The sequence below is a fragment of the Dictyostelium purpureum genome (assembly GCF_000190715.1).
Source record: "Dictyostelium purpureum unplaced genomic scaffold DICPUscaffold_416, whole genome shotgun sequence".
In the NCBI taxonomy this organism is placed as follows: Eukaryota; Evosea; class Eumycetozoa; order Dictyosteliales; family Dictyosteliaceae; genus Dictyostelium; species Dictyostelium purpureum.
Window position 1 is genome coordinate 1 of NW_003519752.1, and position 26,844 is coordinate 26,844.

Here is a 26,844-nt window from a genome sequence, read left to right on the forward strand (position 1 = left end):
CTAATAGAAAACAGGAGTAAGAAGACTGATATATTTTAAAAAAGTATAGACAAATAAAAGAAAATAAAAGAAAATATATTTATTTCTAAAAGAGTATTTAATATTATACTATATGATATTATAAAGTTTTATAATTATCTCTATTAGATTTGTGTGTGTTTGAATATGATAGAGACAATAATAAAAATAAATATAATAAAAATAAAAATATTTCTAAATATGAAAAAATAAAATTATTATTATTATTGTATAATATAGAATATTATAAAATTATATATTTATAAAATAAATCAGAGCTCTGTATTATTAAAGCTAATAATACTATTAGTAATTTTGATACTGATGCTGATACTGATACTGATACTGATAAAAATAAATATAAATAAATAAATATAATTAAAAAATTAAAAATAAAAGTTAAAAATAAACATTAGATATAAAAAAAAAACTATCCAATTTATATTTTTTTTTTTTTTTTTTTTATCTCTAAATAGAATTTTAATATAAATAAATTGACCCACACTTTTACTATTTTCAAAAAAAAAAAATATTATCATTTTTATTATTATTAAAAATAAGGATGTGTGTTTATTACATAATAACTTTATCATTATTATCACTATTATTATTATAATTTTGTATATGAACGTGTTGGTGTGTTAATGTTGGTGCGTGTGTGTGTGTGCGTTGTCTTAATTTTAATTTTAATTTTTAATTTTATTTATTAAAACATCATTAATCAAACATTAACATCATTATAATGGGAGCAATGGTAGTGTGGGGTAATTGTAGGTGGGTTTATGTGGGTTTGTGTTAGAAAGTTTTTGTGGGTGTGTAAAATATAAATCTCAATTTAAAATTGTTTAAATCTAATTTTATTGTGTTTGATAATAGTTTTGTTTTCTTTATTTTTTTTTTGGGGGGATTTTATATTGTTATTAATTTAAATATAATGGAATAAACATGAGTAACAGTTGATATATAGCTGTGTGTTTGGAATTACACAAGACCATATTTATATGGTGTGAGGTTTTTGGGGGGGTATTTAATTTTTTATTTTTGTCGTTATGATGAAGTTATATGTGTGCTTTGGTGTTAATGAATAACAATAATATAATTATTTATTTTTTTTAAAATAAAAAAAAAAATGGTATTTCTTGTTCTGTGATTTAAAGAATGAAAATTAATTATAATAAATCCTTCAAAAAATAATTGAAATAAATGAAATTGATTAATTGAACAAACAAAAAAATGATAAAAATATATTTTTTTTTATAAAATAAAAAAAGAGGTTTGTTTGCTAAATTGTGAAATGTAACACTGTGTTTTTAAAGAAAATAAATTTGTTGTTTAATCCTAAAAAACAAAAAATGGTGTGTTATTAGATATGTCGAAATAAAAAAATCCCATTTTAATCTTTTTTTTTTTTTTAACATGTTTATGAAAATTTAAAAATAAAAAAAAAAAAAAAAATAATTTTTCAAAATTTTTTATTTTTTTTTTTTAATTTTCTATTTATTTTTAAAAATTGTTAAATTATATATAAATTTCTATTTTTTTTTCAAAATAAATGGTAGAATCAGTAATAAAAAAAGATGAAAATAATAAAAATGAACAAACATCCAATATAGATAAAATATTAAAGCAATCTCTTTTAAATGCACATCAATTATTTAGTTATAGCGATCCAACAGAAACAACAACCAATGCAACAAACCCAAATACAAATACAAATAACAATACAAACACAAATATATATGATGAAGACGAGTCTAAAAGAATCGGTTTATACTCAAAAATTAAAGATGAATATGATTCAGTAAAAAATTTACCACCTCCACAATTAAAGAAAGCAGCAGCAACTTCAAAACAAGCTGCAGGAACAGCATCATCTGCATCATCCGCATCTGCATTAAATAAACCAACTATTGAAGAGATTGAGGTAGATAAATCAATTGATAATATAATTAAAAGTTTACCACAACAACAAGAGTATGTATTACTTTACCTATTTAATAATAATAATAAAAACCACTTACTAATCTAAAATTTATAGTGAAAAGAGAAGAAAACTTGATAGTGATAAAAATCAACTATCAATTTATACACCACCAAGTAATAAAGAGAATATTAACATAAGAGCATTAAATTCATATGAACCTTTAACTTATACCAAACCAGAATGGCATCCACCTTGGAAATTAATGCGTGTTATTAGTGGACATAATGGATGGGTAAGAGCAGTAGCAGTGGATCCATCCAATCAATGGTTTGCAACAGGTAGTACAGATAACACTATAAAGATTTGGGATTTAGCAAGTGGTGAATTAAAGGTAACCTTAACAGGTCATGTTAGCGCAATTAGAGATATCAAAATTAGTTCAAGACACCCATATTTATTTTCAGCAGGTGAGGATAATAAAGTGCTCTGTTGGGATCTCGAAACCAATAAACAAGTTAAAAACTATTATGGACATAAGAATGGCGTTTATTCATTGGCACTTCATCCAACTTTAGATGTATTATTCAGTGGTGGTAGAGATAAAATGGTACGTGTTTGGGATATGCGTACAAGAGGTCAAATTTTTGAAATGAGAGGTCACAAAGATACAGTCAATTCATTAGTTTCACAAAATGCAGATCCACAAATCGTTTCAGGTTCGTCCGATTCAACTGTTAAACTTTGGGATTTAGCAACAGGTACAAGTGCAGCAACCCTTACAAATCATAAAAAGAGTGTTCGTGCAATGGCTATGCACTCAAGAGATTATTCATTCGCTAGTGGTAGTGCCGATAATATCAAGCAATGGAAATGCCCAGATGGTAGTTTTATTAAAAATCTTTCAGGCCACAACGCAATCATCAACGCCATGGCACTCAATGAAGATAATGTTTTAGTCTCTGGAGGTGATAATGGTTCAATGCATTTATGGGATTGGAAAACTGGTTATTGCTTCCAAAAATTACAAACTATCGTTCAACCAGGTTCTTTAGATAGTGAAGCTGGTATATTTTCAATGTCCTTTGATAGAACTGGCTCAAGATTAATTACTGGTGAAGCAGATAAAACTATTAAATTTTATAAAGAAGATGAAGAAGCTACTCCTGCATCTCATCCCGTTGTAGATTGGAAACCATCAAAAACAGATAGATATTAAATATTAATAATAATAAAAACAATAAAAATTAATATATTTATATTTATAACCCAAAATTTAATATTTTCTATTTAAATTTTAATTTAATCTTAATTTTAGTTTTGGTTTTGGTTTTAAAATTTAATGTTTATTTATATTTTTTTATTTATTTTATTTAAATTTCTTCAACTAAATCATAATAATAAATTGATTTATTTTGTTGAATTGCGTATAATAATTTATTATTTGATTGTTTTGAAAATTGATTTGAAGAGATTTGAATTGAAATAAGTGATTGATTAATTGAAATAGCTCTGATGAGAGGATCAATAACTGTATCTTCAAGTTTATTAGTGGAAACATTGATTTTAAGGATAGAATTACTTTCTTTAAGTACTGAACAAAGTGGTTCGACAACATCTGATCCAATTGAATTATTTGAAATATCAAGGGTTTGGATAGAGGAATTGGTAGCAACTGCATTTAAGATACTTGAGGCACCTTGAGTTTCTAATTGGTTATTGGTTAAAATGAGCTCTGAAATTGAACATTTTGGAATATATTTAGAGATAGTTTCACCGCCTTGAGAACCAAGAAGATTATTAGTTAAATCGATTTTAATTAAAGTTTTATTTGAGGTACTGAGTGATTTGAAAAGATCTTCAACACCATCGATGGTTAAACTATTATTTACTAAACTTAATGATGTAAGGGTGGAATTCTTCTCTAATGTTTTAGCTAAAGCGACAACTGTATCTTTTGAAAAAGTATTGTTATTTAATACTAAAGTTGAAATTGATTTATTATCGACTAAAGAGTTGGCTAATTCGATACCACCTTCGTTGGTAATTCTACAATTGGTTAAATCGAGTGATTGAATAAAACTATTAATACGGAGTGAATCAGCTAGAGCTTTATGACCTACAACGCCTGATGCAACTCTGCTTAAATCGAGTGTACGAATTGATTTGTTGACTTTAAGTGAGTCTGATAAACATTGAAGACCTTCATCGCCAAAATTATTAAAACTAAGATCCAATTGATAGACTGAAGTGTTTGATTTTAATGCGTCTGAAAGTGCCTTGATAGCTTTTACACCAAGTTTATTCCAATTTAAACGAACTACGCAAATTAATTTATTAAATTTGATAGCATCGGCCATTGCAATACCACCATCGTCACCCAATTCGTTTTTACCAAACTCTAACTTTGTAAGAACCTTAGAAGTCTTGAGCATTTTAGCTAAAGCAATGCCACCTTTAGCACCAATTTCATTATCGTTAAGAGCCAATTCGACGAATCCCATATTTTGACGTAAAATATCGGCTAATGGTAAAGAGCATTCATCACGGAGTTGATTTGAGCTTAAGTACAAGTATTTGATTGATTTATTAACTTTGAGAGCTTCAACAATTGGACCAGCACCACGAAGACCGAGTTGATTTCCAGAGAGATCCAAGTTTACAAGTGTATTATTGACTTTTAATGCATCGGCTATAGCAGTACCTCCATTGGCACCCAATAAATTTAAACCCAAATCTAAATGAGTGATAGATTGATTCTTTTTTAAAGCATTTGCGATTACTGTACCACCCTTTTGCATGAGTCTATTATTGTAAAGATTTAAATAAGTTACTGATTTATTGGTCTTTAAGGCATCGGCTAATCTATCGATGACATAATTGGTTGCTGAATTATTCTTTAAATCGATGGTAGTTAAACTTTTGATTTTGTCGATATATTCGCTGACTTTACCGACTCTCATAATAAGTTTGGTAAAATTGTATGGTTCTGATGTGACGCTTGGAAATCTTGCTAAAATTCCATCTTGACTATATTCGATTAATGGTTCTGATGGCTGACTAGTTGCAATTGTCATTTCACTCCATGCCTTTGGTAAAACTTCAATGGTCCATAATTTGCATACCAATGTATAATTTACAAACCAATATGATGAACTATTGATTTTATTAACATAACCAAATAATTTAATTAAAATTGGTATTGGTAATTCATTAATATTTGTTATTGCCATTTTGTTTGGTTTGGTTATTTTTTTTTAATTAATAAAAATACAATTTAAAATAAATAAATAAATAATATATAAATAAAGAAAGAAAAATTATGATTTCTATTTAGGTTTCTTTTACAACTAAATAAAAAAAAAAATTTTTAAAAATTAAAAAATTAAAAAAAATTCAAAAAAAAAAAAATTTTAAAAAAATATCTAATTTTCAAATAATAAATATATAACCAATAATTAAATTTTAAAATAAAAAAACCCATTGTTCAGTGCATTTAATTATAAATCAGTTTTTATTAAATTACTAAAATTTAAATACAAATCACTTATTTTATTAATTTAAATACCTATTATTATTTTTTTTTTTAAATTAAATATATCTATTTTTAAAAAATGAAAAAAATGGGGTGGTGGGGTTATTTTAAGTTTTTTTTTTTGTTTTTTTTTTTTTTTTTTTTGTTCCCAACACAATATAATAACTCACCCATAGATATATAAAAAATATTAATCAATCAAAACTATAAATAAAATAAATAAATAAAAAAATGAAAAATAAATAATTAAAAAAATGAAAAATAAAAAAAAAAAAAAACCGAATAAAAAGTCGTTTTTTGCAATTTATAAATTTTTTTTTTTTTTCATTAAAATTATATTCATTCGCTTTTAGATATTTAAATATATATAAACAAAAAAATAAATAACCTTTTATTTTAAAAAATGTTTCTATCTAAAAGAGTTTGTTCCAATATAGTTAGAAATAATTATTATAAAACCATATCAACCAACACATTATTTTTAAATACAAATACAAATACAAATATATATATAAATATAAATAATAATAATAATGATATAGATAATAAATCATTTTGTACAAAATCAACCCCCACAAAAAATAAAAAGGTTTCGAAAAATTTAAATAAACTTAAAAAAAAAAAAGCCAATAAAATTGCATTATCAGATACAAAGAAATTATTAGCAAAATATTCAATGAAAAACCCAGATGACCCAAATGATAATCCAGCATATTACGAAGAGGATAACGAAGATTTTGATAGTGAGGATTATAGCGAAGATGCAGACATTGTCCCAAATAAAGATTTTATTCAAGACGAAGATTTTGATAGAGAACTCGAAGAAAAGTTACAATTAGATGGTTTTGAAGGTGATACAGAGTTTATTAGAAATACTTCAATAATAGAAAGAAAGAGTAAACAGTTAAAAAAAGTAGAAGACGAAATCCAACAATTATCAAAGGTACCTGAGCAACCAACAGAAGATGAGGAGCCACTCAATTTCGATGACGATGATGACATTAGCACATTTACCGATGATGGAGCTGACCTTGACGAGGATGATCCAGAAGATAGAGCACTAATTGAAGAAGAAATGAAATTAGAGTTTTGGGCTAGACAAATGGCCTTAAGAGATTCATTGAAGACTGATGGTGGTGTTTATTTATTAGATGAAAAAACTTATACCGAGCCAATCAAGAATTATAAAATAATGGGAAAGAAATTAATGAAAAAAAGATTAGAAGACCTTCAAAAAGAAAGAGATGAAAGACAAAGATTAAAAGATAAAATTAAAAAGATGAAGTTAGCAGAGATGGGTATTGATAAAGAGTTGGAAACTCAAATCGATCAAATCGAAAAAGAATCAAAAACCAAAACCAATGAAACATTAAAAGAATTATTATCAGAAGAGGAATTTGCTCAAATCCAACAGCAAGAAGAGGGACAAGATTTTGGCGATAATCAAATGGATGAAGATGAAGAACTTGAAGAAGAATATCAAAATGATGGTTTACCAAATTTAAGTAGACTTCGTCCACATACCCACATCCCACCACCATTAGAAATTATTCAAGAGTTTTTAGAAATTAGAAAGAATGAATTATTAAAGAAGTCAGAAGAAGCAGCAGATGAGTTTGAAAGAAAACGTCGTATGAAGAGAATTGAGTTTATGGCTAGAAAGAAGGAACTTCAACATAAGCAAATGATAGAAAACTTTAAAAAGAAAGGTTTGTATGATTCAGTTATTTCCGATGAAGATGATTCTCCTATAGAAATCGATCCAAAGGTATTCCATCGATTCCAATCTGGTGAAATTACCGAAGAAGAAATGTTTGAAATCTCAAAAAACACACCAATCGAAGAAATCGAACTTGAGTATGACCATGAAGGCCGTAGAAAGAGAGATAATGAATTTTTAAAGCATTGGAAAATTGGTAGTATTGGTATTCCACCACTTTTAAAGAAGAGAATTGCTTCAACTATTAAACAAATGCCAACAGCGGAGTTAAGAAGCAAAGCTGAAACCTTATCAGAGAATCTTAGAGCTAGAACAAGATTGGGTAAATCAATAGGAAGTCCTTCAATTGTACCAAGCACAGATGATAAACCAGTAATTACTTATGGAAAAGGTGAAGCCATGGCCTATATATCACATAGAATGCCTGGTGTTTATGCATGCACCCATAGAGTATTCTCTGAAATTAAAACTAGAGTACCAAATTTCAATCCAACCACACTTTTAGATTATGGCTCAGGTCCAGGTACAGTACTTTGGTCAGCCAGCACAATGTGGGGTGAACATTTAAAGAGAATAAGAGCCGTTGAACCAAGTCCATTTATGATTGAAATAGCTAAAAAACTTATGGAAGGTAACACCAATCATATTAAATGGACAAATTATTTAAATACCGAGCAACACGAACGTAGAGATGGTTCACTTCCAGAGTCAGAAATGAATGAACTTGTTACAGCTTCATATGTTCTCAGCGAATTGCCAGATCAACTTTCACGTTTCACACTTGTAAAAGATTTATGGAGAAATGTTAAACCAAGTGGTATGTTAGTGATTATTGAACCAGGTACACCAATAGGTTTTGGAATTATCAAAGAGATTAGACAAATGTTATTGGACGAAGGCGAAGAACAATTAACCATTCATAAATCAACAAAAGCTCAAGTTGTTGCACCATGTCCACACAGTGGTAAATGTCCATTAGGTTTTAATTCATGGTGTCATTTTTCACAACGTGTTGAAAGACCAAACTTCCAAAAACTTGCTAAAGGTCCAGGTTCAACCATGCCATTCGAAGATGAAAAATACTCTTATATAGTATTATCAAAAGTTGTAAAATCAAATATTCCAAATCAATTAGAAAAACAATTAAATATTTATGGTGAAGAAGAATTAAAAGAAGTTAAACCTTGGTCACGTTTAATTGAAGCACCATTAAAAAGAGGTGGTCATGTAATTTTAGATGTTTGTTCACCACATGGAGAAATTAATAGAGTTACAGTCGCAAAGTATGTTTTTTTTTTTCATTATTTAATTTTAATTTTAAAATATTTTATTAACACCCTTTTTTTGAAATATAGATCCCATGGAAGAGAGATTTATAAAGAAGCCAGAAAATCATTTTGGAGTGATGCATTTATATTACCAGAGGATACTGTAGATTTTAGAGAGCATAGATTTAATTCCACAGCAGAACAAGAACAAGAATTTTTAAGATTACAAGAGTTAGAAAAAGAAAGATTGGCAAAGAGTTTAAAGAAACAACACAAGAAGGTATCAGCAATTAAACAATTAGAAAAAGAAGAAGAAAAAGAAAGAATTGAAGCTAATAGATCTGTTGCAGCAAAGAAGAAAGAGGAAGAATGGATGAAAGAGTTGGGTGGAGGTGATCGTAAGATTTTAGAAAAATTAATTAAACAAGGTAGATTCAGCACTGAGGAAACGTCATCATTATTTGGTGACCCAGCACTTGAAAAACCAATTAAGAGCAAACCACAAGCAGGTCTAGATTTTATAGAGGATGCCAATGAAATTGATAAAGAGGAAGAAAGAAAAGCAATCGAAGAGCAGGAAGAAAGAGAAAGAAAAGAAAAACAATTAGGTGAATCAAGAAAATCAAGAAAAACTAGAAAGGCTTTATTATTAAATGAATTGAAGTCATTCAAGAGACAATCAATGACACCTGAACAAAAAGAAGAATTTGATAAAAAGAGAGAAATGTTTTTACAACAAAAGAAAGAAGTAAAAGAAAACGATCCAACTCGTATTGAATATTATCTTAAAGATTTGGATAGAAATCAAGATACAGTCTCAGAAATCGAATCAGAAAGACGTTTCAAAGAAAGATTAGAAAAACAAACTGAACAAAAAGAACAATTTGAAAAGGTACCTGGTTTTGGTATCAACTCAAAATTAATGCGTGATTTACCAGCCGATACATCAAAAGTTGTTAAATATGATAAACTTCAAGAATTTAAAAAGTTTAAAGAAGAACAATTAAAAAAACAAAAAAAACTTAAACAACAACAACAACAAGATGATACATTTAATAATGTAGATTAATATAAATAAATTAATAAAATATTATTATTTGAATCATATTAAAATAAAATAATAATTTTATTTTAATAAATAATTTTAAAAAAAAAAAAAAAAATTTTATATTTAATTTGATTGGTCTATTTTTACTTTATTTTTTTTAAAGAAATAAATATAATTAAAGTGCATGTGGGTATAAAAAAATAATAAAAAAATTTTATTTTTAAAAAGGAAATCTTTCAAAATATTAAAATCCTAATATAATCAATCAAAATAAATAATAGAATCTAATTTTAATCTTATTTTTAATTATTTTTCATATTTTTTATTATAAAACTACAAATGGTTTTCATTGGACAATCTGGATCTGTTCGAAAAGAAATATGTAAACGCTATTATGATGATGAATACAATAAAAATTGTAGCTTCTTAATATAGGTGATGGATTTGACTGTTTATTTAAACTTCCTTTTAAACCAATAAAAAGGTTTTTTAAATACTATAAAAAAAATACAACAACAATAACACTTTTTCATTAACCCCCAAGTTGAAAAAAATTAAAAAAATTTTTTACCCCCTCCAACCTTTTTTAATAATTAGGTGTGTTAGGTGTGGGTATTTAATTTTCATAAAATAAAGAATTAGATTATTATTTTATTAATTAGGTATTACAATTCAAAGATCTACATTAAATATTTTATTATTTTATTTTATTTTTTTTCTTTATTTTTATTTTATAAAATTTTTTGTATTTATTTATTATAAATATAAAAAAAAATTATTATTTCCTTTTTATATTTTTTAAAAACTTTTTTAAAATAACCCTTTAATATTAAATAAATTTTGCTAATTTTTAAAAATGAAATTATTGTTTACAATTTTATTATTAATTTCAACATTTTTTTTTACAAATGCTGAAAATTCATCTTCAACAGTACCAAGTTCAACCCAAACTAGTGGTAAACCTCTCATTGAAGTGGTAGAAGGCCTAGTTTATCAAACCGCAGACCGTCAATACTTTAGAGCTTATATTATCAACAATACCGAATACCTCGAATTCCATAATGTTACCATTGGTTGTTTAGATTGCTATGGTAATTCTGATCAATATGAAGTTAGCCCACCATTAATTAAGAATTCTGATGGTACCTATACCTTACCAACATTACATAAGAAATCTTACGAAACTTTTGCATACAATGGACCACATAGTGCAAAATGGTATGTCATTTCATCTCAATAGAATCAATAAATTTGATTTTTAAAACAATATTGATTAAAAAATAAATATAAAAATTAAAGTTTTTTTATAGAATTATTATTATTTTCTTTAAAAAAATAATTATAAAAAATAATAATTTAAAAATTGAGAAATAAAATTTTTTAAAAAAAAAGTTTTTTTTTTTATTTCTCAATTTTTTAAAAAATAAATTTGTTTTTTTAAATTAAAATATTTTTAAAAAAAAAGTTTTTTTTTTTATTTTTTTATTTTTTTTTTTTTCTGTTTTTTCCAATATCAATATTTTTTCAATTGGGGAAAAAGATTGTTCTTACCTGTTTTCTTTTTGAGTATTGGCACTTATAAAATTATCATCTGATTTTCTTGGATGAATGTGATTAAAAATTTGGTCGGATGTGTTGGGGTTTTTTGCTCTTTTGAGTTCCCTTGGTTATTTGATTGATCTGCCTGTTTTTGAATTTAAGTGAACTTGTCGTATTTGTTGTTGATTATCTTATTAAGCTTGGGCCCATTCAATAAAAGTAATTTCTTTTATTTTTTAAAAAAAAATCTTTTTGATTAAAAAAAAAATCATCACTTTATTTTTTTACACACCCTATTTCCATTTTAAATAATAATAAAAAAATGGAATATTTATTAGCATCTGTCCTTTTTGTTGTCTTCATTTGTCATTATTCATATATATATATTTCTTCAACGACAACACCAATAAAGGCACCTACAGAGATTGAAACTACGACCCAAAGCACCATAATTCCGATCCACAAAATCAAAATAATAAGAAAACTTGTGCTGAATCACAACCACCATACTCGGCACCAAATCTAAATGATCATACAAGGGAACAATCACATCATCACCAATCACCACATTTATTCTTCGCACAAATTCAAAATGTTAAGATTTGGTTTCAAAAATCATACGGGGCAAAACCAAGCAATCAATATAATCTACCATTTAAAGCACCATCACACTACCTATCCCATTCTCAAAAGGAATCTCGTTATGATTCCACTGGTGCATCAAATTCATCAAGATCATCCCAATATCCTTCTCACAATGAAAAGGAATCTCGTTATGATTCCTCGGGTGCATCAGCCTCATCGCCATCATCTAGATCATCACCATCCCATTTTGAAAAGCAATCTAGTTATGATTCCACCGGTGCCCATCTACATCGCCATCATCTAGATCATCACCATCCTCATCACCATCTCACAATGAAAAGGAATCTAGTTATGATTCCTCAAGAGCACCTACCTCATCAATATCATCGACTTTACTAGTTACGATTCCAGAAGAGAACCAAACTCTTCCAATTATCAGAGTTTAAGGATATTAAAAAAAAATTAATAAAAAAATTAATAAAAAAATCGAAAAATGAATACGATAACGATAATCGGTAAAAAGTGAGGATAACGATAATTTTTAATCTCTAAAAAATAAAAAAAATTCACAATTTATCTTTAATATAAAAATCAAAATCCAAAATTTCATTTTTTTTCATGTACTATAGTTTATTTTTGTAAATATATTATTTTTTAAGACAAAAAAGATTCTACATTTAATTCAATTGCAAAAACTGGTTTTAAAACGCCAAATCGCGAAGTTATTCCAGGCAAAGGTTTTAATAATAATGCAGTGGATGTATATAAATTAAGTTTAGGTTTAGGTGTTTCAAGATCAAGTAGTAATAGGAGAATAGTTATGTCAATTTGTGGTATAGATCCATTATTATCAGAATCAATTCAAAAAGATAATTTTAAATCATATTCATTGATTAAACTCAAAAACTTGTTACTGCTAAATTAAAATGTGAAAATTTTAAAATTTATTTTTTATTTATCCATAAGTCCTCATCGTCCTTTTAAAGCTCAATCATATATATATTCTACATTATAATATTCATAAAATAAATTAAATAAAGATATTACAAACAATACATAGTTTTTTCTTATTTTATTTATTTATTTATTTTTTTTTAATTAATTTTTATTTCATGTTCATCATTATATAACAAATAATTATTATTTTTCTATTTTTTTATTTTTTTATTTTTTTATTTTTTTAATTAATCAAAAATAATACACCTGATACACAAATAATTTTCTACAAATTTTATATAAATCATGAAACAAAAAAAATATTTACAAATATAAAATATAATACATAAGAAAAAAATGAAATTTTGGATTTTGATTTTTAAAAATTTTGATTTTATAGTTTATTATTTTATAAATATTGATTAAGAAAATAAACAAAGGTTTTATAAAGAGGAAGGAAATAATATATTTTAGTTTCCATTTGGTAGGAAAATATTAATCATGGCTGATAACTTTATTTTTTATTAATTTTAAATAAACCAGGTGGAACTACTTGTTTAAAACACTCACCGAATGTGAGTGCTGTAAGACTATTTGATAATGTGCCAGGTAGAACTACTTGGTTAAAATAACGACCGAATGTGAGTGTTGTTAGACTATTTGGTAAAGTGCCGGGTGGAATTACTTGGTTAAAATCATGACCGAATATGAGTGTTGTAAGACTATTTGGTAATGAGCCGGGTGGAACTACTTGGTTAAAACGATGACCGAATGTGAGTGTTGTGAGATTATTTGGTAATGAGCCGGGTGGAACTACTTGGTTAAAACGATGACCGAATGTGAGTGTTGTAAGACTATTTGGTAATGAGCCGGGTGGAACTACTTGGTTAAAATAACCACCGAATGTGATTGTTGTAAGACTATTTGGTAATGTGCCGGGTAGAATTACTTGGTTAAATTCAAAACCGAATGTGAGTGTTGTGAGACTATTTGGTAGTGTTCCAGATAGAACTACTTGGTTAAAAAAACTACCGAATGTGAGTGTTGTAAGACTATTTGGTAAAGTGCCAGGTAGAACTACTTGGTTAAAATAATAACAGATTGTGAGTTTTGTGAGACTATTTGGTAAAGTGCCGGGTAGAACTACTTGGTTAAAATGATAACCGAATGTGAGTGTTGTGAGATTATTTGGTAATGTGTAGGGTTTGACTACTTGGTTAAAACGATGACCGAATGTGAGTGTTGTGAGATTATTTGGTAATGTTCCGGGTGAAACTACTTGGTTAAAATAATCACCGAATGTGAGTGTTGTGAGACTATTTGGCAATGAGCCGGGTAGAATTACTTGGTTAAAATCACTACCGAATGTGAGTATTGTGAGACTATTTGGTAATGTGCCGGGAAGAATTACTTGGTTAAAATAACGATCGAATGTGAGTGTTGTAAGACTATTTGGTAATGTGCCGGGTTGAACTACTTGGTTAAAATAATTACCGAATGAGAGTGTAGTGAGATTATTTGGTAATGTGCCCTGTAGAACTACTTTGTTAAAATCACGACCGAATGTGAGTGTTGTGAGATTATTTGGTAAAGTGCCGGGTTTAACTACTTGGTTAAAATCACGACCGAATGTGAGTGTTGTGAGATTATTTGGTAAAGTGCCGGGTTGAACTACTTGGTTAAAATAACCACCGAATGTGAGTGTTGTGAGATTATTTGGTAAAGTGCCGGGTAGAACTACTTTGTTAAAACGATGACCGAATGTGAGTGTTGTGAGATTATTTGGTAAAGTGCCGGGTTGAACTACTTTGTTAAAACGATGACCGAATGTGAGTGTTGTGAGATTATTTGGTAATGTGCCGGGTGGAACTACTTTGTTAAAATAACTACCAAATGTGAGAGTTGTGAGATTATTTGGTATAGTGCCGGGTTGAACTACTTGGTTAAAACGATGACCGAATGTGAGTGTTGTGAGACTATTTGATAATGTGTAGGGTTTAACTACTTGGTTAAAATCATCACCAAATGTGAGTGTAGTAATTGTATTTGGTAAAGTTGTTGGAGTTAACATGTTATTAAAAGTGCACAAATATAAATTTTTCAAAAATGGTGGAAATTCATTTTTATCTGGTAGTGTATCACCATGCCATTCAAGTGATGTTATATATGATTTATCTTTTAACTGGTCATAACTTGATCTATCAAATTCCACAACATTATGTTCAATAAACTTTAAAATATGTTTATGAATTTCATATCTTAAAAATATATTATTCCAAACTATATATAATAATCTATAATGAATAGTTAAAAAGAGAAAACACCAATTAATATGCTTTTAATTAATCGACTATTATTTATATTATATTGTATTGTATTGTATTGTATTGTATTGTATTGTATTGTATTGTATTGTATTGTATTGTATTATATTGTATTGTACTTACCTATCACTAATATTACTACTGTTTTTTAACTCTTCATTTACTCGAAAGTTAATTAGAGATGAGAGCAGCCCATCCATTGTCAATATAAAAAAATAAAAAAATATGAAATTAATATCTTGTAAAATATAAAAAAATTTCAAAAAAAAATAAAAAAAATTTAATATTATGGAAATTTTTATATGGCAAATATTAATTTTTTATTTACATTTCCCATATTAAAATTTTTTTATTTTTTTTTTTTTTTATCAAAATTTTTAAATGGCATGTTTTGATCCCAACGCATAATGTATGTTTTTTTTTTTTTTTTTTTTTTTAAAATCTGAAAAAGTTGAAAAAAAAAAAAAGATAATATTTATTTAAATATAATAATAATTATTTTCATATTCATCTTCACTTTCAGTTTCATCAACGAAATAATCTTCATCTCTAAGAGGAACCTTTTTTATCTTTAAATTTGTAAGATAAACCAAAATTAAAAACATCTTTTTATGATTTTTAGAAGTTGAACGCCATGGTACAGTAAGAACTTTCCATTTCTTTATTTGAGCAAAAAAATTTTCGACTATAATTCTATACGATGATACGAAGTTGTTTTTATTAAAATTTAATTCATCATCATCAGGATGATTTCCTCTTTTTCTTTTTGGTGTTAAAATACGGATATCATCAATATATATTGATGTTAACCTTTATCACCAAAAACTATTTCTCTTTTATGTAATGACTGTCAAAGCTCCATTAAAAAATCAATTTAGTTTAAAGTTTTTTTTTTGAAAAACTATTATTTAATTTTCTTTTTAAAGAATAAAAGTATCTATAATTTATTTTTTAAAAGGATAAAATCTGCATTTATTTATCAATTTTTTTGATTTACTGATTTATTTATTATAAATCATCTATGAACATTTGATTCTTTTGAAATTCACTATTTGTTGGATGGTTGAGAGTGAATTAAAATTAAACATCCAATCCAACCCTAGTATTTGCATTCTGGTGGAGAAATGTTTTTTTTTTTTTTTAATGATGGATTAAAAATTTAGCTAAGGCTTGTTTTTGCATATAAATTTATTAGAAGATAACAATGTTTATAAAAAAGAATCAAAATAAAAAATTTAAAATATAAAAAAAAAAAAATCTATTTAAATTTTATGATATTTATAAAGATATTAATAAAAAAAGAAGTTAAATCCTCTTTTGCTACATATTTTTTTAAGTCTCATAAATTCACAATTTTGTGTTTTTACACTTAACATTTAAAAAAATATCCAACATTATTTTCACAATTTTGTGCATTAGATACTTTACTTTTTAAAAAAAAATAAAAAAAATTATAAATATCAGATTTTAAAATTTTTTATTTTTATCAAAAACAAATAAAATGAAATTTTTTAATAATGTAATTATATTTTTAATAGTATGTGCTGCTTCATTTATCAATTGTCAAGAAACTCCAATTTTTAAAGCATACAGACCAACTGCTGAGGGAGTTGAAGGACAAGCGGTAGAAGGATGGACTATATTTTGGTTATAATTTCGATTTAAAACAACTTGACACAGAATTTAAAATAGGTACCTATCAATATGCCTCAACATTTAATACCGTGAGAAACCAAAGTGCTATTCTTTTCAATAATATGTTTGACTATAAACCCCCAGTATTCAAAATTGGTGAATCATTCACAATTACAGCCAATATTGCCAATAAAGATATAGTTTCACAACCAATATCATGTAAATATCAAGAAGCAAGTTATCTTAACATTAAAAAAGATGAAGATGTTTTCTTTGACAAAAAAGGAGGTAAAATGAAAATCGCCGGTTCATTCTCTGATTTAGATATTTCCAAATATCAAGTATTACTTAAAAATATCGAATTTCAAGTAACAGCAATTGATAAAAACTCTATTACTGTTCAATACCCAGAATTTATAGGAGACTTTTTTGGTTTTGATTTATCACTTTTTATAATTCATAAAGAAGTTTGTATTTACGATCAAACTGAAAAAATTCAAATTGAAGAATATTTAGATCCAATCTCTGCTGAAGAACCACCTAGAAGACTCATCCAAAGGTAGTAATCCAGGCTCTACACATGCACCCACATCCTCTGGTGAAAATGTTGATGAACCCTCCGATGCATTTAAATCATTTTCAATACCATCAATTGTAATTGTTACTATTTGTTTAATACAATTGTTCTTTTAAATAAATTAAATTAAAACCCTTTATTATTATTTTAAAACTATACAAAAAATTTTAATATATATTTGATTTCTTTTTTTTAAATTCTTAATATTATTTAATTATTTTTTAATTTTTTTAATATTAGCAGCTTCTGAAGATTTAACAAGATTGAATTTGATAAACCACGAGCACAAGTTACTAATTGTTCTTCAGTAGTTGGGTCATTAAAGTCATTTGATTTTACAGCGCATAAAATTTTTAATTGTGTAGAGAAATTACCACCACAATCACAATAGGTTAAAACATTTTGATTTAATCTTTATTAGCCAATGAAACACCAGATGCAGCAACAATTTCAGCTGGATTTGAGACAACAGCGGTAGTAAGAGCTTCTGAACCTTTTTGTGTGGCGAAAATAACATTATTCAAATGTCTCTTGGCTGCTTCATCATTTGGATTTTCTAATAATGGTTTCATTGCTTGAATTAATTGTGGAGTTAATTTCTTAAGATCTTCAATTTGTTTTAATAACATCTTTTTAAATGGATAAATATTTTTTTTTTTTTTTTTTTTTTGTTTATTTTTTAAAATAAATTAAATAATATTTGTTTAAAATTTTTCAGTTAAATAATATTTTTAAAAAATAAAATATGGAGTGTTTAAACGAATATTATGAATGTTTAAAAAGTCAAAAATTATTAAATGGAAATAATTTTTATTTTTTATAATTTTTTTAATTTTATTAATTACATGAAAAAGTAGATGTCAATCATATAGAATTTGGTTGTTATATGTCAGTCGATACAATTGCTGAAGATGAAGTTAATCGTGCTACTGCCAATCTTCAAATTTCAAGTGCTATCATTGTTGCAAACCGTTGTCAAGATCCAGTTAAAAAGAAGATGTTATTAAAACTATAGTTTTTTTATATGACATGAGTTTAATATTAGAAAAAAAATTAAATTATTAAATTTGTATATTTGAACATACTTGGGCATTAATATAGGATTTTTAATTAAAAAAACCTCAATTATTTCATATTAATAATAAAATAACAATATAATTTTTCCTTATCAATTTTAAATAAATATAAAAAAAAAATTTATTTTATTTCGAAATAAAAGCTAAATATTTTTTTTCATTAGAAAAATTAATAAATAATTTTTAATAATAATATATTAATAAAAAAAACTAAAAAATTAATAAAGTGGGTGAATATTATTTGTTAAATAGTAATTACCACTAAATTTTATTTTATTTTATTTTTTTTATTTTTTTATTTTATATTTTTTTTTTTTATTATATTAAAAGCAAATGCTTTAAATTAATCATTTTTTTTTTTTTTTTAAAAGTGAAGATAATTAATTAAATTAATCTTTTTTTTTTTTTTTTTAAAAAAAATCTTACTTAATGATATAATTTATATTATTAGCGTAAGAGACGGTATTTTATTAAATAAAAATTTTAAATGGTATGTGTGAGGATTTGTATTGTTATAGGTATGTGATTGGGAAATTGAACAAAGTGGTTTCTGGTAATTTATAAAAGGTTGATATTTTAGATCTAATGGTTTGGATATGGTTTGAATTTATTTGCTTATCTACTTTTAAGAAGTTGTTGTGGTTTGATTGGATCGTTCTTGCATATTCTAATGAGGCCGGTTTGGTACATTTGTGTTGGATGTCCTTATAGTTTAATGATTTAGCAATTGCATTTGGGTTTATCTCTTTGTTAAATATTTTGGTGCATACCCAAATCCAGACTTGGTGGGGGATAATTGAAATCATGTTTCTGTAGGTCGGTGTTCTATCAAGATCAAAATCGAGGTCTCTATAGCACTATCGGAATGGTTCATCTTGAGGGTGTATTTGGTAGTCGTATTCGCTGCCACCATAGAATTTATCAAGTTTAGATTGAGGTGTTATTAATCAGTAAAATATTTTTTTAAAAAGTGAAGATATAGTAAAATAAGGGCAAATAATTATGTAATGTATTCATATGCATTTTAGAATTAAATGAATATTACAGTTATAATTATATCTCAACTAAATAATATATTTATATTTTCCTTTATTTTAAATAATTTATTATTTAAAATTAAAAATTAAAAATAAAATAAAAATAAAAAAATTGAAAAATTTAAAAAATAAAATTTTTATTTTTTAGTTTTCAGTTTTCGGTTTTAGTTTTCACAAACAAAGAATTGTATATTTATTTGATTATTAGAATTATTTATATTTATTATTTATCTATAACTAAAGTAGCTCCATCTACATTACAATTAAAACAAAAACCCCAAAAAAAAAAAAAAAAAAAAAAAAAAAAAAAAAAAAAAAAAAAAAAATCACCAGGAAGATTTCAATATTCTAAAAAGAGGGGCCTTTGCGAGATTCGAACTCACGACAGATTTACCCTAAAAATCCATTATACCAACTTAACTAAAAGGCCTATGATATTAAAATACATGGTTATTTACATTTTTGAATTAAATAATGCAAAAATTAAATAATCGAAATTAAATTACTAAAAATTCTTTTAAAAATAAATTAATAAAAGTCGTGTTAACCTATGCACCATTCTTATTGAAAGGGTAAGTCAAAAATTCGTGGTTAGCAATTAATACAAAAAAAAAAGAATAAAATATTAATAGGAATGATTTTTTTATTTAAAATTTTTTGTTTTTTTCAATTTTAAATATAAAAAATTCTGAAAAACAATTAATCAAAATATAAATATATAAAATTTTATGAATTTCTATAAAAAAAATTAAATGGTTTTTATTTAGAAATTAAAAGATATTCTTGGCTGTTTTTCATCCCCAAATGGTGGTGGTGGAGTATTTGAACATGTTATAGTGTATGGATATGGGTTATTGCTATCTGCATTATTACAAGTACCAAGGGAATAATCAGTATCTTGACAATTTAAATTTTGACATGTACGGGCAATTGGAAAATTATTTACACAGGTATATTCAACTGTTTTACCATTTTCTAATGGTAAGACATATTGATTTGTATAATATTTATAATCTTGTTTTAAATAAAAAATAAATTTTGTTAGTATTAGATATATAAAAAAAAAGTTAAAACAATACTTACAACTATCTCCAGAACATTCGCCCTCTTTAGAGTTGTAATAATAAGTGTAAACAAGAGCATTTCTTGGTGGAACACCTTCAGATGAAACAATGCTTTGGAATGTTGGGCTGTTTGGTACATAGAAATTAGAACAACCAAAATTAGCAAAAGTATAATTGACCAAAATTTGTTTAGATTGGCAATTATCCATCCAATATACATCAAAACTAAGACCATTTCCACTGGTGTAAACACTACTATTACCAAAGTTAACACATGATTCATATGGCAAACTGTAACCAATACCAGCAATAAAGTTTGATTCACATATTTCATTATTCATTGTTGGTGAAATATAAATACTACCATTAGGTATACATAAACTACCGGTGATGAATATTAAAACAATAATTAATAATGATACTATTAATTTCATTTTTATTGAATTTTAATTTTTATTTGTTAGCTAAGAAAAAAAAAATTTGTATTTATAAAAATGATTAAAAAAAAAAAAATTTGTGTTTATAAAAATGAATAAAAAAAAAAAATTTAAATAAAAAATATTTTCAGCATTACTTTGGATTTATTAAAAGGGTTTCACCAAACATCCCAGAGAAAAAACCACGAACGGAATATAATAGTATTTAAAAATGCAAATAGAATGAAAAGATATTATTTTTAAAACCATTGATACCATACACAAAAAAAAAAATATAGATTTTGGGACATGGTACCAAAAAAAAAAAAAAGTTAAAATAAAACAAATTTATTTGAGGTATTTATTACTTAAAGATTTTTTCTTCACTTGTTTCATCTAAATAAAAGTTGTTTATTTTTTTTTTATTTAGTTTAATTTAATATTTTGATTTATAAAAAAAATTATTTAAATATATATATATACAGGTGAATAAAAAAAACTTAATACATATTATTAATATTTTGTTTCTCTAAAATATTATTCGCATTGTACAACAAAAAAAAAAAATTGAAAAGAAATGGGAAAATTAAAAAAAAAAAAATTTCGAAAAATATCTGTAAAAGAAATAAATTATATATAATTTAATTAAATTATTTTTTAATTAAAAAAAAAAAAAAAAAATTTTATTTTTTTTGAATTAAATTTTTTTTTTTTTAAAAAAACGTTCGGATAAATTCCTTACAGACAACCCCTTGAAAATTAGGAAAAAAAAAAAAATTTTAAAAAAAAAAAAAAAAAAATTTATTATTGATTTTTAAACACCTTTTAAATTAAAAACTTCTTTTTTTTTTTTAACTTTAAAAAATTAAAAAAAAAACCAAAACTTTGAAATTGACTTTAAAAATGGAACTATTTAGCAATGTTTTACAAGAAAACATATGTCAATGTATGATATATACTGACAAAGATAAATATATCAACAAAAATATACATACTTACAAAATGAGTGTGATATATATACTGACAAAAATACACATACTGACAAAATGAATTAGACATATATACTGACAAAAAAAAAAATTTTCATAAAAAAAAAAATATTTAAATCATGTTTAAAAAAATAAAACTATAATAATCATAATAATAATAATAGTAATATTTAGATAAAAATAAATTATTAGTAAAAAAAATAAATATAATAATAATAATATGGAAAATAATAATAATAATAATAATAATAAAGAAATCATTTTAATTAATGATAATTCAAATGTTGTTCAAAATATTTGGGTATTTCAAATTGAAAACATTAGTAGCAAAAAATTTAGTAATTTTGCGAAAAATACAGTTGATTCACTTTCCCCTAATGCTTGGCTTAATGATGAAGTTATTGGATTTTATATTTTTTTTGTACTCCAACCAATTTATCATCTCAAAGATATTGTAATTAATGATTCTTTTTATTTAGAATGTCTCAAAAATAAAAATATCAAAAAAATAGAACAAATTCCAGAAAATATAAATTATTCTATTTATATAATCAACCACAATAAGTAAGATATTTTTTTTTTTTTAAAAAAAAAATCCAAATTTAATATTAATAATAAATTTTTTTTTTTTTAAAAAATTAGTCAACACTGGTATTTTATTATTGTAGATTTAACAGAGTTTAAAAATAATGGATCAATCAAAATTTTTAACCTAGACTCTATGGAAAAAAAATATATGAATGATGAAACATTGGAATCAATTAAAAAAGATATTAAAAATAGACTCTCTTCAAAAAATAATAACCACAAACCATTATATTCAAATTATAATGTTAAAGTTCCACTCCAAAAAGATAACAATTCATGTGGTCTATATTTACTAGAAACATTAGAGGTTTTTTTTCAATCCCAAAATAAAAAACAAATTTTAGAAAATGGTTTCCCACATTCTTTTTCAACTGATTTAGCAAATAGAAAAAGAATAGAAATTTTATCTTATTTTGATGATAATTATTTTAAAAATCATCTTGATCAAGAAATACAATCAAAAGTTTCAAATATTAAATTATTATGGACTAAACTACCTTATAGTATTTTAAAAAATTATAATAATAATAATAATAATAATAATAATAATAATAATAATAATCAACAAAATACTATTTTAAATAATTTAAATAATACTATAGATAATAGTTTAAATCGTTATAATAATAATTTAAATAATTTAAATAGTAATAATTTTAATAATAGTTTAGATATAGATTCATCAATTTATAAAATAATTCTTTTTCCAGTATGGGATGAATATTTTAAATTAGAAAAAGTTAAAGATAGTTTAAAAGATCAAGAAAAAGATAGATTTAAAGAGTTGGATTTTTTATTTAAAAGTATACAAACTGATTGTAGTTCAAGAACAGAAATACTACCAACTCTTAGTTGGTTTCAAGAATTATTATTTGATAAAATAATAAATTATAATGATTTAATAATTCATATATATGATAATGATAAAGAAAATAAAAATTTATCAAAGAATTTATTTAAAAAAGATTTTAATGTAAGTATTTAAATTATTTAAATTATTTATTAATAAATATAAAATTTTAATTTAAATTATTTAAATTATTATTTTAAAAATAGTTTTTAAAAATTTATGATGGTAATGATGAAAATTTATCAAATTTAATTATAAAAGAAGAAACAGAAGAAATAAAAATTAAAGTAAGTATTATTACTTTATTATAATTTTATTAAAAATTAATTTTATATTAATAATTTTTTTTTTATATAGAAAACTGATTTTTTATTTGATATTGAATCAAATTTTTATAGAAATTCAATCAAAACAGTTTTTGGTAATAGACTTGGTAAAGGAAATAATTTAATTAAAGATATTGATTTAAAAGAAAAACTAAAAAGATCAATTTCAAAAGGTATCCCTAAAGATATTATTAAAGCTAAAATCAATTTAAATTTTGAAAGAGAAATCGAAAGTGTTTGTAAAGATAAAGATAATTTTTTTGAAAAATTAATCTCAAGATCATCAAAATCAATAATTGAATTATATAGTGGTATAGAAGGTTTCAGTTATAATTACGAAATTGTTAAATTAACAACTTTGGCTTTTACAAATTATAAGAATCATTTCAAAATTAGGTTTGAAAAAACTGTTTCCAATTATTTATATCAATTTCAAGAAGATTTATGTATCACAAAATATCTTATACATGCATTCATTAATAGTATTTTCCAATCAAACAAAAATTATATTTCAAGTAGTTTGTTCAAATGGAGTGAAGAGTTTAAAGCATTACATAATGAACTCTTATATACCTGGAAGTATGTAAAATATCAAAGCTGTTATCTTTTTGGTGAAATGGTATTATTAAAATTATTAAAAAAAATTGAAACTAAAATGTATCAAAGAAACCTTGTCAATAGTAAACCTCCACATGTTGTTGCTGAAAATGGTAAATCATTAGAGTATGATTATAATTTACCAATAAACGATACTTCAAATATCACTTGGAGAGAAGAAAACAAACTAGAAAGATTAATGCAACCAAGACCAATCACTAAACAAAATTTATCAGATGACTATTTAGAGCAAATTAGACTTGGTAATTCTTCAATTTTATTTAAGAGATCCATCCATGATTGGTTTATTATTTGGTATTTAAATTATAATGTCAAAGATCTTGATTATTCAGATTGGCATCAAGTACTTTTACAGTTTTCAATTTTTTTATTTAATCGTAAAGGTTCAATTATTAAGCAATCATTATCGGAAAAGAAAAAAAGAAATCAATTATTAAATAATGTAATGATCGATGGTACACTTAGATCAATAAATAGAATCACTAGAAAAGAATGTATGATCCAATTAGAATCAAGAAATGTTCAATTTCACGAAAATTGTCCAAAAAGAATTCTTTTACAAATTCTTAAAAAAAAACTTTTAGAAATACAAGAGGCAAAAGAAGAAGAAAAATCAAATCTTACCAAAGTTGAAAAGATTATTATTGTTAAAGGTAATGAAAATCAATTTATCAATTCTTTATTGGGTTCATTAATGTATAGTGATGAAAAAGAATTATTTGAATTGAATCAAATTCAATTAAATCAATCAAAAGAAATTTTAGAAAATAAACTTTATGAAATTAATCTTCAAGAACAAAAAGATCAAATTAAAAGAGATCAATTAAAAGAAAATGATAAGCAAATTAAAAATCAAATATTAAAAGAAAAGAATGTTAAAAAGAGAACAATTCACCAACAACAAGAACAAGATCAATCAATTTTAATCTATCCAAGCTCTACAAATATTTTCAAAAAACAAAAAACAAATGATTCTTTATCATTAACAACAAAATCAATTTTACCACACCAACTTTGTATTGCTTGTAATAAAAAGAAATTTGGTAGTGGTTGCAGTAACCAAAGATGCCTAGATTGTTGTAAATTTTATTTAAATAATGATAAAACAAAAATTTGTAAATATGGATATCATAGACAACAGTTATTAGATAGTGATAATAATAATAATAAATATAGTATGCTACCAGGTGGTTCATCAAATGAAAAAATAAATCTAACAAAAAAACCAAAAACAATAACAATGGAAACTTTTCAATTAACTTCAAGTTATAAATTTAAAGAAATTTATGGTATTGTTAATTATGGTGATACCTGTTTTTTCAACTCGGCAATTCAATCAATATTTAATTCTCAACTATGTGATATTTTAAAAGAAGAAATTGATTGGTCACTAGATAAAACCAAATTAAAACAATTAATAGATTATAGTAATATTCATAATCAATTAGAAAAATATGATATTATTTTAAAAAATGTTAACATTTTAAAAGATAATAGAGCCATTATTATTGCTTTCAACTTGATTCCATTATTTCAAAAAATTGCTAAAAAATATAATGACTCATCAAAAGAAATTTTAGAAGATATTAAGGAAGAAGTAGATATAATAAATGTTTTTTTCAAAGAAATAACTGGTAATGAAAATCAATCTCAACAAGATATTATAGAATTTATCAATTTTTTTTATTCAATTTTTGATACATTTTTTATTAATAGAATTATTTTACAACAACAACAACAAGTTGAACAAGTTGAAGAAAAAGAAGAAGAATTATTATTAGATTTAAAAATTAATTCTAAAATTAAATATATTAAAAAATATAAGAATTTATTTTCAAAATATGATTTTCATATACATAATTTTTATCAAATTTTAAAAGAAATTAAAGACCAAAATGATTTTCAAAATTTATTAAAAGAAAAAAAGGATCAAGATAGAATTAGAGATCAAAAGAAAGAAGAAAGTTATAAAAAAATTAAAGAAGAAAATTCAAATAAAACACCTCTAAATCAACGAGATACTGATTTTTTGAAAGAAGAAATTAAACTTCAAAGAAAAGAAAAACTTGAAATATTTGAACAAGAAATTAAAAAAAAACATCATCCACTTACCCTTCAACTATTATTAAAAAGAGAAATTATTAGAATGTGTAAATCTTGTTTTCAAATCACAGATCATAGTTTCACCCGAGATATTGGTGAATCCTCTTGTTTAGAAGAATCTCAAATCACAGATATTACAAACAAAATTAGCAAAAGTATTATTGAAATGACACACGAAAATATTTTTTGTCCATTTTGTTTTAAAAACAATTTTTTAGAGAGAAAATTACTTTTAGAGCAACCTAAAATACTTTACATTAATTTCAAAAGAAATGTTTTCAATTATTTAACTGGTGATTTTGAAAAATCAAAAAAAGAAATTAATTTTCAAATAATTAATCAAATTCAAATTTTTAATAATAATAATGATGATTATGAAAGATATTTTTATCAATTCAAGTCCATATCAAAACATATTGGTAGTCATTCAAATAATGGTCATTATATTTCATCAGTTTTAACCAAAGATAATAGTGAAATAATCATTTGTAATGATCAAAATTTATCAAAACTTCAAAAATTAGATATTTCATATTTTAATCAAAGTTGCACAATTTTTTATAATTTAAATAATAATATTAAAAATGATCAAAATTTAGTTTTAAATTTAAATAATTTATATAATTCAATAATTAATGGAAATAATATTCAAAATAATCAAAATAATAATA

At 24.2% G+C, this 26,844-nt stretch overlaps 13 protein-coding genes across 13 annotated transcripts; 8 read left to right on the forward strand and 5 right to left on the reverse strand.

Moving 5' to 3' along the window:
- Nucleotides 1-1,570: 1,570 nt before the first annotated feature.
- Nucleotides 1,571-3,158, forward strand: DICPUDRAFT_83900 (uncharacterized protein; the record flags this gene model as incomplete). The annotated part of the gene is made up of 2 exons (XM_003293287.1): nt 1,571-1,992; nt 2,057-3,158. The coding sequence occupies 2 exons, from the start codon at nt 1,571-1,573 to the stop codon at nt 3,156-3,158; spliced, it is 1,524 nt and encodes a 507-aa protein (XP_003293335.1).
- A 154-nt stretch (nt 3,159-3,312) lies between these two features.
- On the reverse strand, nt 3,313-5,172 carry DICPUDRAFT_158160 (uncharacterized protein; the record flags this gene model as incomplete). The annotated part of the gene is made up of 1 exon (XM_003293295.1): nt 3,313-5,172. One exon carries the CDS (start codon nt 5,170-5,172, stop codon nt 3,313-3,315), a length of 1,860 nt encoding a protein of 619 aa, XP_003293343.1.
- A 705-nt stretch (nt 5,173-5,877) lies between these two features.
- Nucleotides 5,878-9,531, forward strand: DICPUDRAFT_90205 (uncharacterized protein; the record flags this gene model as incomplete). The annotated part of the gene is made up of 5 exons (XM_003293288.1): nt 5,878-5,910; nt 6,064-6,417; nt 6,514-8,477; nt 8,550-9,354; nt 9,451-9,531. 5 exons carry the CDS (start codon nt 5,878-5,880, stop codon nt 9,529-9,531), a joined length of 3,237 nt encoding a protein of 1,078 aa, XP_003293336.1.
- Nucleotides 9,532-10,366: 835 nt separating this feature from the next.
- Nucleotides 10,367-10,853, forward strand: DICPUDRAFT_99626 (uncharacterized protein; the record flags this gene model as incomplete). The annotated part of the gene is made up of 1 exon (XM_003293289.1): nt 10,367-10,853. The coding sequence occupies one exon, from the start codon at nt 10,367-10,369 to the stop codon at nt 10,748-10,750; it is 384 nt and encodes a 127-aa protein (XP_003293337.1). The 3' UTR covers nt 10,751-10,853.
- A 518-nt stretch (nt 10,854-11,371) lies between these two features.
- Nucleotides 11,372-12,559, forward strand: DICPUDRAFT_83904 (uncharacterized protein; the record flags this gene model as incomplete). The annotated part of the gene is made up of 3 exons (XM_003293290.1): nt 11,372-11,392; nt 11,494-11,911; nt 12,294-12,559. The coding sequence occupies 3 exons, from the start codon at nt 11,372-11,374 to the stop codon at nt 12,557-12,559; spliced, it is 705 nt and encodes a 234-aa protein (XP_003293338.1).
- Nucleotides 12,560-13,084: 525 nt separating this feature from the next.
- Nucleotides 13,085-14,119, reverse strand: DICPUDRAFT_41889 (uncharacterized protein; the record flags this gene model as incomplete). Its single annotated transcript, XM_003293296.1, has 1 exon — nt 13,085-14,119. A coding segment is annotated over one exon (1,035 nt), but the record flags the coding sequence as incomplete, so codon positions are not given.
- Nucleotides 14,120-15,373: 1,254 nt separating this feature from the next.
- Nucleotides 15,374-16,289, reverse strand: DICPUDRAFT_83906 (uncharacterized protein; the record flags this gene model as incomplete). Its single annotated transcript, XM_003293297.1, has 2 exons — nt 15,374-15,704; nt 16,246-16,289. The coding sequence occupies 2 exons, from the start codon at nt 16,287-16,289 to the stop codon at nt 15,374-15,376; spliced, it is 375 nt and encodes a 124-aa protein (XP_003293345.1).
- A 106-nt stretch (nt 16,290-16,395) lies between these two features.
- DICPUDRAFT_158166 (uncharacterized protein) lies at nt 16,396-16,548 on the forward strand (the record flags this gene model as incomplete). The annotated part of the gene is made up of 1 exon (XM_003293291.1): nt 16,396-16,548. One exon carries the CDS (start codon nt 16,396-16,398, stop codon nt 16,546-16,548), a length of 153 nt encoding a protein of 50 aa, XP_003293339.1.
- A 103-nt stretch (nt 16,549-16,651) lies between these two features.
- Nucleotides 16,652-17,092, forward strand: DICPUDRAFT_83907 (uncharacterized protein; the record flags this gene model as incomplete). Its single annotated transcript, XM_003293292.1, has 1 exon — nt 16,652-17,092. One exon carries the CDS (start codon nt 16,652-16,654, stop codon nt 17,090-17,092), a length of 441 nt encoding a protein of 146 aa, XP_003293340.1.
- Nucleotides 17,093-17,513: 421 nt separating this feature from the next.
- On the reverse strand, nt 17,514-17,735 carry DICPUDRAFT_158168 (uncharacterized protein; the record flags this gene model as incomplete). The annotated part of the gene is made up of 1 exon (XM_003293298.1): nt 17,514-17,735. One exon carries the CDS (start codon nt 17,733-17,735, stop codon nt 17,514-17,516), a length of 222 nt encoding a protein of 73 aa, XP_003293346.1.
- Nucleotides 17,736-17,992: 257 nt separating this feature from the next.
- DICPUDRAFT_158169 (uncharacterized protein) lies at nt 17,993-19,113 on the forward strand (the record flags this gene model as incomplete). The annotated part of the gene is made up of 3 exons (XM_003293293.1): nt 17,993-18,105; nt 18,634-18,672; nt 18,999-19,113. The coding sequence occupies 3 exons, from the start codon at nt 17,993-17,995 to the stop codon at nt 19,111-19,113; spliced, it is 267 nt and encodes an 88-aa protein (XP_003293341.1).
- An 869-nt stretch (nt 19,114-19,982) lies between these two features.
- On the reverse strand, nt 19,983-20,717 carry DICPUDRAFT_158170 (uncharacterized protein; the record flags this gene model as incomplete). Its single annotated transcript, XM_003293299.1, has 2 exons — nt 19,983-20,233; nt 20,303-20,717. 2 exons carry the CDS (start codon nt 20,715-20,717, stop codon nt 19,983-19,985), a joined length of 666 nt encoding a protein of 221 aa, XP_003293347.1.
- A 1,191-nt stretch (nt 20,718-21,908) lies between these two features.
- On the forward strand, nt 21,909-26,771 carry DICPUDRAFT_83909 (uncharacterized protein; the record flags this gene model as incomplete). The annotated part of the gene is made up of 4 exons (XM_003293294.1): nt 21,909-22,252; nt 22,331-23,249; nt 23,333-23,413; nt 23,484-26,771. Coding segments are annotated over 4 exons (4,632 nt in total), but the record flags the coding sequence as incomplete, so codon positions are not given.
- Between the last annotated feature and the right edge of the window lie 73 nt (nt 26,772-26,844).